Genomic DNA, 12,326 nt, shown 5'->3' with positions numbered 1-12,326 from the left:
GTGCCCCTAGGCCTGGCTGGGCTTCCATGTGTTCTCTGAAAGAGTACAGGATCCGGAGCGGGCAGACTAGAGGCTGGCCCTATCGGTTTTAGAAACCAGGAGATAGAGGATTGGGGTGGGGCTGCTCCAGGAGCAGGTGGGTACAGTAGGAGGTGATGGGTTCCATCTGAGCAAGTTGAGTTTGTAGTGTTTGAAAGGCACCCCTCAATTATGAGCTCCTAGAGCCAGAGTCTGTCCTTAGGGTCCGACCTCCAGCATAGGCTTTATCACCCAGCAGGTGAAGAAATAGGTAAAGACTGCAGCGGAGTGATCTGGGCTGGACTCGGGACAGTGAGGTCGCGGAGGGCAGCAGAGCAGGAGGAGAAAAGGCCTCAGGACATTGTGGAACCAAACTCACCCAGAGCTGGTTTGATTATGGAGAACGAACTGGGGCCATGTAGAGCCAGGTTCTGCTTGTGGAGAAACTATCGGAGGGTTGTCTCTTGCCTTGAGTTCAGAGCTCAGCTTATCCAGAGGACACTAGGGAGCCATGGCAGGATTAAGCAGAAGACTGAAAAAGTCTTAGGTTTTATACCACTGCAGTCTCAGTAAGGAGGATAGACTTTCTGAAATGGGTATTAAAGCAGACCTCGGGCTCCCAAGAATTTGGAACATACTCACTGGAGACCCCATGCCCACCACACTCCTCCCTAAGCTGACAGATTGGACACCTGAGCTCAGGTCTTGGACTTACACTGTTGACTGAGGAGCCTTCTTCACAAGGCAGTTTCTTTCCGTTTTCTTTCCTGTAGTAAGCTGCTAAGTCACTCCTCACGGTTGTCACTTTCCCAGGGCCTTTGAATATCCTGAGAGAGAGGTACAGGGAGGATGGGGGTGCAGACTCAAGTTGCCTGCTTGTAGTATCTGGCCTGACATTCCCTCCATCCTGTCCCCAGGCTAGGTGCCCCACTGGGCACCTTCCATGCAAGCCTGCTGCACTGCCTACTGCCCCAGCTGAGCAGCCCACGCCTGGCTGTTCGCAAGCGCGCCGTTGGGGCACTCGGACACCTGGCAGCCTCCTGCAGCACCGACCTCTTCATTGAGCTTGCTGACCACCTGGTGGACCGGCTTCCCGGCCCACGTGCGCCGGCCAGCCCGGCAGCCATTCGTACCCTGATCCAGTGTTTGGGCAGTGTGGGCCGCCAGGCCGGCCATCGCCTGGGTAAGGGGATGGGGCTAAAGTTCTGAGTGGACCCTGGTGGGTGGGGACAGAGCCCTAGCAAGAACACAGTGGCTTCCCTTTTCAGGGCCTTATACCTCTGTGTGGTCTTCCGGAAGTAACTTCTGTGGAGGTTCAGGGATAGTCCTCGCCAGTCATGATATCAGACCCTTACATAAATTGTGTTTGAGCCTTCTGTTCTGACAAGCACACCTTAACCTGTGAGCCTGTATTAAAGGGTTGAAGCATTAGGAAGGTTGAGAACCACAGGCCTGGGGACCATAGGTCCCTCTTGTTCTCCCATCTGCAGCTCACATCCTAGGAATAAGACATAGCCCTGGCTGTGACTCAACCACACATGCTACTTATTGCATGCCTGATCTATGCAGGGACTGGAGCTAAGCTCTACCTGCATCATTGTTCATTGGCTTCCATGCGGTGATAGTAGACGGAGTCAGGAAGTCTTGCAAGTGGCCCACAGCCCCATGATACATAGGTAGCCACCAGGCTAGACCCCAGTCAGCTTGGCCCCGAAGCCTCTAAGTTGAATTTACTTTGCAAGGGCGAGCAGTTGGGCTGAGGCTGTGGGCTGGTGACTGAGGGAAGGTGTGGCTACTTTAGTGACCATTTGGCTCTGCAGGGGCCCACCTGGCTCGCCTGGTACCCTTGGTGGAGGAGTTCTGCAACCTGGATGACGATGAGCTGAGAGAGTCCTGCCTCCAGGCCTTTGAGGCCTTCCTAAGGAAGTAAGTGTGCCAGTTGCACTAGAAGCCAAGCCGGGGAGCTGCATGGGGAGTTGGGAGGGATGGGGGACAGGATGACAACGTCAAAAGAGTCAGCTCTCGGCACTTGTTTTTGGGCTCAGTCCTTGCTCTGGCACGCTGGGTTCCAGTGAGGACTCCCCTCCTTGTCCCTCAGGTGCCCCAAGGAGATGGACCCTCATGTACCCAATGTGACCAATCTCTGCCTCCGGTACATGAAGCATGATCCCAACTACCATCATGACAGTGATGAGGATGAAGAGGAAATGGAGGCTGAGGACAGTGAATTCAGTGAGCAAGGTAGGTGGACAGCCTGTTGAGGAAGAACGGGGCACAGCAGCCAAAGCAGGGGCTACATCAGGCCTGCCTGGCTGGGAGCTGCTCTTCTCTAGCTGTGAGGAAGGCTGTGCAGTCATCCTCCTGCCTGCACAGGAGATCAAAATACTTGGGAAAGACATTGGTCTGTACCAACACAGACCAATCTGATGTGATAGCTGGCATTAGGATGTTGGTGTTGTGTCAGGGTTATAAGTGACTTTTAGAGGTGACTTAAAGCTGAGAGGGAGTGTGTAGGGAATGTGTGACCACCCTCAGGTGTCCAGGTTCCCACAGGTCCCAAGCAACAACTCTAATCTTCACTTCCTGAGCATCCACTGGAGTTCCAAGCACTTACCTCATATTCCTCATGGTGACCCTAAAAACCTAGATGTGACTGTCCTCATATTTCAGACAGGGAAGCCGAGGAACCACCAAGTATCTAATCAGGATGTGGGCCAGCTCTGACAGACTCTCCACCTCCACACTACCGTTTTTATAAATGGTTTTCAGGATGATGCTTTTAGCCCAGCACCAAAGCTAGAGGTAGAGTGGGGGGACTTGGAGGGACAAGTCCAATGGGGGCTCTGTGGCCTCTTCCCTCTGGGCCTGAGGTCATCCATCATTCAGATTTCCTAAAGGCAGGGTAAAGATGGAGACTAGGGACTTAGGCCCTCGTGGGCGCTAAAACAAAACCAGGCAGGCATCCTGGAGCCTTGAATGCTAAGCCAGGAGTTAGGGCATTTTCTTGTCAGCCGTAGAGGGCTAGGGATATTTCTGGAGGCTGGCACAGGGTCCATTAAAGGAGATGTCTGCTGAGCTGACCAGTGGGCCCAGCCCACCATGAGAGTCTTAGTTGTCAATGGCATGGCACAGTAGGAACACGTGGTCTCAGATCCAGGATAAAGAGGTACTCCTCATCAACTCTGAGCCTTCCATTTTCCCCCAGCAAGGTGGATGGGATTGAATCTCTGCTCTGCAGTTTCCTAACTATGTTTTCTGAGATCTCTTACTCTCTCTTGAGCCTTGGTCTTGACGTCTGTATAATGGGTCCATTAGCTCCTTTTTCTAGTAGAGTTGTCATTTGCTGACTCTCGGGCCTGTTGAGCAGAAGGCCACACATACCCATTCTTTCTTTGGGGTTTGTCTCATTTGACACCTTTTAGATCAAGGCTTTTGATTGACCAAGACTGGGTTAGCACCAAGGCCACAGTGAGATCACCTTTCTCTTTGAAAATGGCCAGACCTGAAACCCGAGGATGTGCCTCTAAGCCCCAGAAACCTTTTCCATGTCTCCACTGCAGACTTAAGAGTCCCTGTCATTCTTTTTTGGAAGAGGGCAGAGTCTCACTAAGAGGGCTGGCCTTGAACTCATGATCCTCCTACCCCACCTCTCAAGTACTGGGATTACAGGCCTCTGTTAGCATTTCTTCTGTGTAGTCAGACAAGGATCTGGAGGCAGGAAGGGTTGTAGCTGAAGTGTAGACTTTGTTTTTTACATTAGATCAAGCTACGTCTTGCCTCTAGGTCCCAGTTCTCTGCAGTGGGGATTGATCCTTGCCCCACAGGAGAGATTGTGGATAGAAGGGCGTGGTGCCATCCTGAACACACCACAAGTGTTCACTAAGGGTAGTGGCATTCCCGGTAGGCTGTGAGTACCAATCTTCAGAAGGTAAAAGCCAGAGTAGGGCATTTACTGTCTTCTTCCCTGAGCTGAGAGACGGCTCTGTGTGTCTTACTCCTGCCTCAGAGAGTGAGGATGAGTACAGTGACGATGATGACATGAGCTGGAAGGTGCGCCGAGCAGCGGCCAAGTGCATGGCAGCCCTGATCAGCTCTCGTCCCGACCTCTTGCCGGATTTCCACTGCACTCTGGCACCAGCACTCATCCGCCGCTTCAAGGAACGGGAGGAGAACGTCAAAGCAGACATCTTCGGGGCTTACATCATGTTGCTGCGAAATACACGGCCACCTAAGGGATGGCTAGAGGCTGTGGAGGAGCCCACCCAGACTGGCAGCAACCTCAATATGCTGCGGGCACAGGTGGGCTATGTCCTTAACCCACTCTCCCTCCTTCCATTCCTCCTCCCCACCCCCACCTCTTCACTGGCTGAGGAAGGTGGCCTGAGCATCTCTCTGTAGCCAGCCTGGGTGTTCAGATGGAGTCCTGCCTCATCCTTGGTCTGTATAGTGCAGGCTTAGGACACGTGGGCTCCCAGGAGCGAGAAGGGTTTCATTCATTCCAAGAGTGAGCAGCTACAGGAAGGGGGAAGCAGAGTTTCCTTCACTTTAAAGAGCTCTTCTGGCTCCTGGGTGGGGAACGGATTGTGACAGGATAAGAGTCATGGCTGGTGACCAACAGGAGGACATTACAACTGTGTCCAGGTGACAAGAGATGGTGCCTTAGGCATAGTGGAAGCAGAGGGATTGACTGGCTGTGCAAGCCTGAGAAGTGGGTTTTAGAATGAACCATTGGACCTTGCTAATGATAGGTTGCTTGTGTCTGGGATAGGCAGATTGAAATCAGTTGATCTCTTGGCCTCTGAGATAGGGGACACTGAAGAGGAGGCGACATCTGCATCTCTGTATATTTATGTTGAAGTCCTCATTGGCTATAAGTAGTGAATTTTCTGTTAGTATAATAAAATGCCAGAGGCTGGGTCCCTACTAAGAAAAGAGGCTTATTTAACTCAGGTTTGAAACAGTCCAAAAAGCAGGTCCCTGCCCTGGTGTGGATTGCCCTAGCTGTGTGACATCTTTGTAGATAGCATGAATATACAAAAGGAAAACGTCCCATGGTAAGACAGGAAGCCAGAACAATGAGACTAAGCCCTAATTTTGTAATAAATCTGTCCAGTAGAACTAGTTCATCTTTCTTAGTGACTTCCTGATATTGCCACCTTTCAAAGGTCCCACCTTTTCCTAATACTAAACACCAGACTGTGAACCAAACTTCTACTGTGTGGGTCCTTATGGCCACAAACTTTATCCAGACTGTAGCAGATGCCTAGGTTGAGCTAGTAGGTAGGCAGAAAATGTGCAAGCTGGAATTGGAGATACAAATCAGGGTGGCACTAGTACCGCTGGATTCAGGAATATATTGGGAGTGTAACTAGGTAAAGAAGAGAAGGGGTCAGGGGCTGGAGAGATGGCTCAGAGGTTAAGAGCACTGACAGCTCTTCCAGAGGTCCTGAGTTCAATTCCCATGGCTCACAACCATCTATCATGAGATCTGGTGCCCTCTTCCGGAGTATAGGCAAACATGCAGATAGAACATTGTATATGTAATAAAAAATAAGTAAATAAATGTTTAAAAAAAAAAAAGAAGAAGAAGAAGAAGAAGAGAAGGGGTCATAAGCTGAGGACAGCTAGGCCTCTGCTTCTCCTTCGTAGATAGAGGTGACAACCAGACTGCTGGGTCACCTTGAGCCAGCTCTTTGTCTGCATTTATAAGATGGAGGCAGCCGTCACTGTCTGCAGTCTGAATCAGGTGATTAGTAGAGACTGGTGGACACTGAGGTGTCCTGTCTGTGTTGGAATCCTCCCTGGGGAGGCCTCCTGGCTGCTTCCTGAGCTGCCCGCCTGCCCACAGGTGCCCGTTGTGATGAAGGCCCTACAGCGGCAACTTAAGGATCGAAATGTTCGGACCCGACAGGGCTGCTTCAATCTCCTCACCGAGCTGGCAGGCGTTCTCCCCGGCAGCCTGGCAGAGCACATGCCTGCATTGGTATCAGGTAGGCTGGGCTACAGCTGGTTGTCTACTTTTGGGCCTCTTCCAGAATACAGACCCCCTACCCTATATTGAGCCCTCAATCCCTGAGAACCCAGGCATGGTTTCTGGGCAGAGCTCTGCAATGATGGCCCATGAAGGTTCACCTCTGACCACAGGGAGAACAAGGCTGCTTCTAAGCCTACTTTGTGGCTTCAAGTGAGTTCTAGCCTTGCTTCCCTCAGCTCTGGTGGCCTCTGGGAGCTTTGGAGGCTCTGATTCAGTGCAGATGCCTTCCTTGGCCATGCATCCCCAGACTGAACCAGGCTGGAGGGCCCTAACCTTGGTTCCCACCCACAGGTATTGTCTTTTCACTGGCTGACCACTCCAGCTCCTCCACCATTCGGATGGATGCCCTGGCCTTCCTGCAGGGGCTTCTGGGTACAGAGCCAGCAGAAGCCTTCCACCCACACTTGCCCACCCTCCTACCATCTGTGATGGCCTGTGTGGCTGACCCTTTCTATAAGGTGGCAGCTGAGGCTTTACTGGTGCTTCAGGAGCTGGTGCGGACTCTGTGGCCACTGGGTAGGCCTCGGATGCTGGACCCTGAGCCATATGTTGGAGAGATGTCCACAGCTACCCTAGCACGACTCCGAGCTACTGATCTAGACCAGGAGGTGAAGGAACGAGCCATCTCTTGTGTGGGCCACCTTGTGGGTCACCTTGGTGACCGGCTTGGGGATGACCTAGAGCCCACACTTATGCTTCTCTTGGACCGCCTACGGAATGAGATCACCCGGTTGCCTGCTGTCAAGGCGCTGACACTGGTGGCTGTGTCCCCATTGCAACTTGACCTGCAGCCCATCCTGGCTGAGGCACTGCCTATCCTGGCTTCGTTTCTGCGCAAGAATCAGCGGGCACTGCGGCTGGCCACGCTGGCTGCCCTGGATGCTCTGGCTCAGAGTCAGGGCCTCAGCCTGCCTCCACCTGCTGTGCGGGCTGTGCTAGCTGAGCTGCCTGCTCTGGTCAGTGAGAACGATATGCATGTGGCCCAGCTGGCTGTCGACTTCCTTGCCACTGTGACCCAGGCTCAGCCCACCTCTCTTGTGGAAGTCAGCGAACCTGTCCTGGAAGAGCTGATGCGGTTGCTGCACTCACCCCTGCTGCCTGCTGGGGTGCTGACAGCCACTGAAGGCTTCTTGCAGGCGCTGGTGGGAACCCGCCCTCCGTGTGTGGAGTACTCTGAGCTCATTAGCCTGCTCACTGCACCTGTTTATAACCAGGCTGAGGATGGAGGACCCGGCCTGCACAAGCAGGTGTTCCACTCACTGGCCCGGTGTGTGGCTGCCCTCTCAGCTGCCTGTCCTCAGGAGGCAGCAGGAACTGCCAGCCGCCTGGTCTGTGATGCCAGGTCCCCCCACTCAAGCACAGGAGTCAAAGTCTTGGCATTCCTATCACTGGCTGAAGTGGGCCAGGTGGCTGGGCCAGGCCCCCAGAGAGAGCTGAAGACCGTGCTTCTGGAAGCCTTGGGGTCGCCCAGTGAGGATGTGAGGGCTGCAGCCGCATATGCCTTGGGCCGTGTGGGTGCTGGCAACCTGTCTGACTTCCTGCCCTTCCTGCTGGCACAGATCGAGGCCGAACCCCGGCGACAATACCTGCTGCTGCATGCACTTAGGGAGGCCCTAGCGGCTGCCCAGCCTGACAACCTCAAGCCCTATGTTGAGGATGTCTGGGCGCTGCTCTTCCAGCGCTGTGAGAGCCCTGAGGAAGGCACTCGGTGTGTGGTGGCTGAGTGCATCGGGAAGCTAGTGCTTGTGAACCCTCCCTTCCTCCTGCCTCGGTTCCGGAAACAGCTTGCTGCAGGTAAGGGCACAATGGCCCAAGCTGGCCCAGCACAGGGTGGGCACTTGGTCCCCAAGCATCTATACAACTCATGCAAATCACCGGAGTCACGTGTCTGTTAATCAAGGAAAAGAAGCCAGATAGAAACATGCTTCCCAAATGCAGCATGGTGTGGGCTCTGAGATAGAAGAACAAAGTCTTTTGGTTTTTCTTCAAGAATTATTTTATTTTATGTGGATGGGTGTACATATGCATGCAGTGTCCTCAGAGGCCAGAAAAAGGCATCAGATGCCCTGGAACCGGGGTTAAATACAGCTGTGAGCTGCCATGTGGGTGCTTAGAAACAAACCCAGGTCTCCTGCAAGAGTGGCCAGTGCTTTTAACTTCTGAGCAACCTCTCCAGCCCAAGGGGACAGGGTTTTTGGTGTGCCCCTTCCTCAAACAGACCTCTCACCCAGGGGGGTTTGCGTCATAAATTCAACTCACCTGAATCAAAAATAACCCAAGAAAATATTGCATCTGTACTTAACATGTGCAGGCATTGGTGTGTGTGTGTGTGTGTGTGTGTGTGTGTGTGTGTGTGTGTGTGTGTATGCTCTCATGTTGCTGTGGCATACATTACATATAGAGGTCACAGGACAACTTATGGAAGTCAGTTATTTCCTTCTGTCATGTGGATCCCAAGGATTGGTAACAAGGGCATTTATAGCAAGTGCCATCTTACAAGCTCCTCTTTCCTAAATAGTATAGAGTAACTACTATTGACGTGTTTAATGTAAACAACATAGAAAAGATTGGAAGTACATGGAAGAGTGTGCCTAGGTTCTGTATAGACACCATGCTGTTGTGGAAGGGGCTTGTTGTCCTTGGGTTTAGTATCCAAGGAGATCCTGGAGCCTTTCCTCTGAAGAGACTAAGGGGTAAAAATACAATTTAAAGTTCCATGATGGCATTAGGCATATGGGATTATAAATATATAACTGTATAATTAGGAATATATCCTAGCTACTTCGGAGGCTGAGGCAGGATTATGACTTCAAGGCCTACCTGCTTATGGAAGTTGAAGACTTTCCTGTACAATTTAGTGAGACTTTGACTCAAGAAAAGAAATAAGAGGCTGGGGCTGTAACTCTACTTGGTGATAAAGGGTTTGACTGTGATACATGAGGCCCTGGGTTCTGTTCCTAGTGTCTCACACAAATAAAGTGAAATAGAGCCAGGCATGGAAGTGTACAACTTAAATCCCAGCACTCAGGAGGCAGAGACAGAAGGATCTCTGTGAAATATACATCAGCCTGCTGTACATACTGAATTCCAGGGCTATATAGAAAGACCCTGTCTTTAAAAACATCATCATCAAAATAATGATGTCATTTTCGTAATCCCTGCTGTGGACATGAGCAATAGTAGTTACTTTTCTCACTGCTGTGACAAAATTACCTGATAGAAGTGACTTTAGAGAGGACAGCCTTTTCGTGGGTGGGAAAGACATGGTGTGAACAGTCATGGCAGTGGGGTTTACAGCGAGGCTAGTCCACATCTCAGTGGATCAGGAATCAATTAGGCTGGTTTCAATGGCAAATGGAAACCATCAAGGCCCACCATCAGCAGCCTACACCTGCCAGCTGGGTCCCAGTCCCAAAGATCACACATCACTTTCCAGATGGGGACCAAGCTGAACTGTGAGCCATGTTCTGGCATCACCCTCCATCCTTAAGGATCTGTGTAAGCCCTTCGTTTCCCCAGCTACTTGAAAGCCTGCAACAAAAGTAAAATAAAATGAGTCCTTTAGGGGACTTGAGTTCTGTAGGAATATCATTGGCCTCCAGCTTCCAAAAAGCTCCCCTGGCCTCTGCTATGTGACCTTAAATGTGAGCTTGGCCTCTCTGAGTCCTTCCTTCCTGTGTGAAACACAGACCAATAGTCCTTCATAAATCTGTTTTTGAGACACCAGCTGACTTTGTATCCTAGGCTGACCTCGAACTCTTGAAGATACTCCAGGGTCCTTGGTATGACAGGCCAGCGCTACCACACCAGCTTCCTTGTTTTAATTAACATTTCACTATTATGTGAGTTTGAATGGAGAGGATATCTGAAAAACGCTATGTAGTCTCAGCCAGAGGCAGGACTTTTCCCGGGTCCTAGTGTTCTGTTTGCCCTGCAGGGTGGTGCCAAGACCCAGGTGCTTACTCTTCTACCTACAGGAGGAAGAACTGGGCAGATTCAAGGCTGCCACAGGGAATAATAGCATGAACTTCCTGGGAGGAGGTTGTTTTTCAAGGAGGGAGAGGGTGTACTGTGTTTCTACCACAGGCCTCCAGGTTATCCGCTGCCCTACCTGTCGCCTCTCCTCTTGCAGGTCAGCCATACACCCGCAGCACGGTCATCACTGCAGTCAAGTTCCTCATCTCAGACCAGCCACACTCCATCGACCCCCTCCTGAAGAGCTACATTGGTGTGTCCCCATTCCCTGTCTTGGCTACAGTGAGCTAGTCCCTCACCCGGGGTATGGAGCTTGGTAGGATGTCTTACAAATTAGCCAAGGGCGTCAGAGACCCAAAAGTAACTCTCTGTGATGGGCAGCAGGGGCAGACACTTGAGTGAAGAAAGAGATCTGCCTTCAGATCCCCTTGTCACCACCAAGGCCCTGGTAGGCCTAGCATGCCCCTTCTTCCTGATGAACCTTGCTTCCCCATCTGTCAATGGGTATGAGAAGTTTCTGGAAAGGGTTTTCTTGCCTTCAAAGCCAAGTGCCTGCATCTTCTCAGGAGGCCACAGCAGAATCCCAGCCCTCCTCACCCAGTAGGTAGTCCTCCAGCCTTGGCTGTGAATATTGATTTGAGTGGGCAGGCCATTTCAATCTCAACTATAAAGTGGGTGATGACTCAACATGCCAGGGCGCTGTCTGTGGCAGACCACAGGGTCAGTGGCATGACCATCAAGTAGAGAACATATCCTTGTGTCAGTTATGTCATGGCCTGACCTGGATGGCCATAGGCAGATTCCCAGCCTTGAAGAGCTGCTGTGGTTGCATGCCCAGGGGCCCACCAGTTTTTGCCTTATTATGGTTTGTTTTGTTTTGATTTCTGTTAGTTTGTTAGTGTGAGTTTGTGTTTAATATTGATTTGTATTAGTATTTCACTTGTACATGTCTGTGTACTATGTGTGTGCCTGGTGCCTGTGGAGATCAGAGAGGGCATTGGATTCCCTGGAACTGAAGTTATGGATGATTGTGAGCCACCATGTAGGTGCTGGGAACCAAAATCAGGTCCTTTGAAAGGAGAGCTCTTTTTTTTTTTTTTTTTTTTTTTTTTGGTTTTTCGAGACAGCATTTCTCTGTGTAGCATTGGAGCCTATCCTGGCACTCGCTCTGGAGACCAGGCTGGCCTCAAACTCACAGCGATCCACCTGCCTCTGCCTCCCGAGTGCTGGGATTAAAGGCATGTGCCACCAATGCCCAGCACAGCCAGTGCTCTTAATCTCTGACCCATCTCTGACCCCCAAGACTAGTTTAGAGACCGAATCCATATAGTCCATGCTGGACTTAAACTCACTATATATAACTAGGATGACCTTGAACTCCTGATCCTGCCTTTGTCTCCTAAGTGCTGGGATTACAGACATGTACCACTGACTTTAGCATGTTTGATCCTCAGTTTTTGAGCTCCCTGAGTTGGATACCATGAGATGCTCTTGGATAAAATACTCATCAGTTCTCATAGCTCCAGCCTACTAAAGGGCATTGGTCCCACTTTACAAGTGAGGAAACTGAGTCCCAAGAGAGGGTTCACACTTGTCAGATTCCTAGGCCGTATTCTCACAGAAGCAGGACCCTAGAAGCCAGCATAGCACCATGGGAAGGGTCCCAGTCCCAGTGTTGTTGAGTCCTGCTCTGCTGGAAGACAGCCGGTCCTCCCGGTGGGGCTCATCAGGGGTCATGTGGCTGCAGTGGAGACTGTTGAGTTTCTGTACTCTTATTTTTCTGGATAAAGGATGCTGCTGGGTGGTAGTACGTGTGCTCAGCATGTACAAGGCCCTGGGCTCCGTCCTCGGCACTGTCCCAAATAAATAAAACATGCTCCAAATTCCCAAATTAAACCTTTCCAAAAGGCCTACTCAGAGGAACCGTTGAGTCCATGTAGACTCTTGTAGCCATGTCAGCTTAGCACTTCAGACTCTGTCCTCTAGGTGGTGCTCACTTGTCATCCTGCACTCAAGAGGCGGAGGCAAGTGGAGCTATTCAGTGAGGACCTGTCTCAAAACAAAACAGTCTTTCTTCTGTGCCAGCTCTCAGCCCTGTGCTTCAAAGCTGCTGTCATGTCTTCTTCCTAAAAACCCTGCTAAGAGGTCAAGGCTGCCCAAGGCCACAGTTAGTGGGAAACCCAGCATTCTTATGTGGACGGTGAGGGTGCTTGTGTCTGCCCTTTGGCCTGCACAACTCACAGTGCCTAGGTCACCAGGTACAGCATGAGGTGACTTTGTGTCCTGCTTCTACATCCTC

At 51.3% G+C, this 12,326-nt stretch overlaps 1 protein-coding gene across 1 annotated transcript in view; it reads left to right on the top strand.

Moving 5' to 3' along the window:
- The window catches only part of Cand2 (cullin associated and neddylation dissociated 2 (putative)), a 28,368-nt gene that overhangs the window by 9,314 nt on the left and 6,728 nt on the right, over nt 1–12,326 (top strand). The window contains exons 5-11 of the mRNA XM_027429178.1: nt 936–1,201; nt 1,839–1,944; nt 2,117–2,259; nt 4,025–4,317; nt 5,867–6,008; nt 6,344–7,846; nt 10,185–10,280. Coding sequence (XP_027284979.1) covers nt 936–1,201; nt 1,839–1,944; nt 2,117–2,259; nt 4,025–4,317; nt 5,867–6,008; nt 6,344–7,846; nt 10,185–10,280 — 2,549 coding nt within the window. The remainder of the gene's footprint in view (nt 1–935; nt 1,202–1,838; nt 1,945–2,116; nt 2,260–4,024; nt 4,318–5,866; nt 6,009–6,343; nt 7,847–10,184; nt 10,281–12,326) is intronic.

The sequence above is a fragment of the Cricetulus griseus genome, chromosome 8 (assembly GCF_003668045.3).
Source record: "Cricetulus griseus strain 17A/GY chromosome 8, alternate assembly CriGri-PICRH-1.0, whole genome shotgun sequence".
Classification (NCBI taxonomy): domain Eukaryota; kingdom Metazoa; phylum Chordata; class Mammalia; order Rodentia; family Cricetidae; genus Cricetulus; species Cricetulus griseus.
Note: the sequence above shows the minus strand (reverse complement) of the source record. Positions and strands in the feature narration are given on the sequence as shown.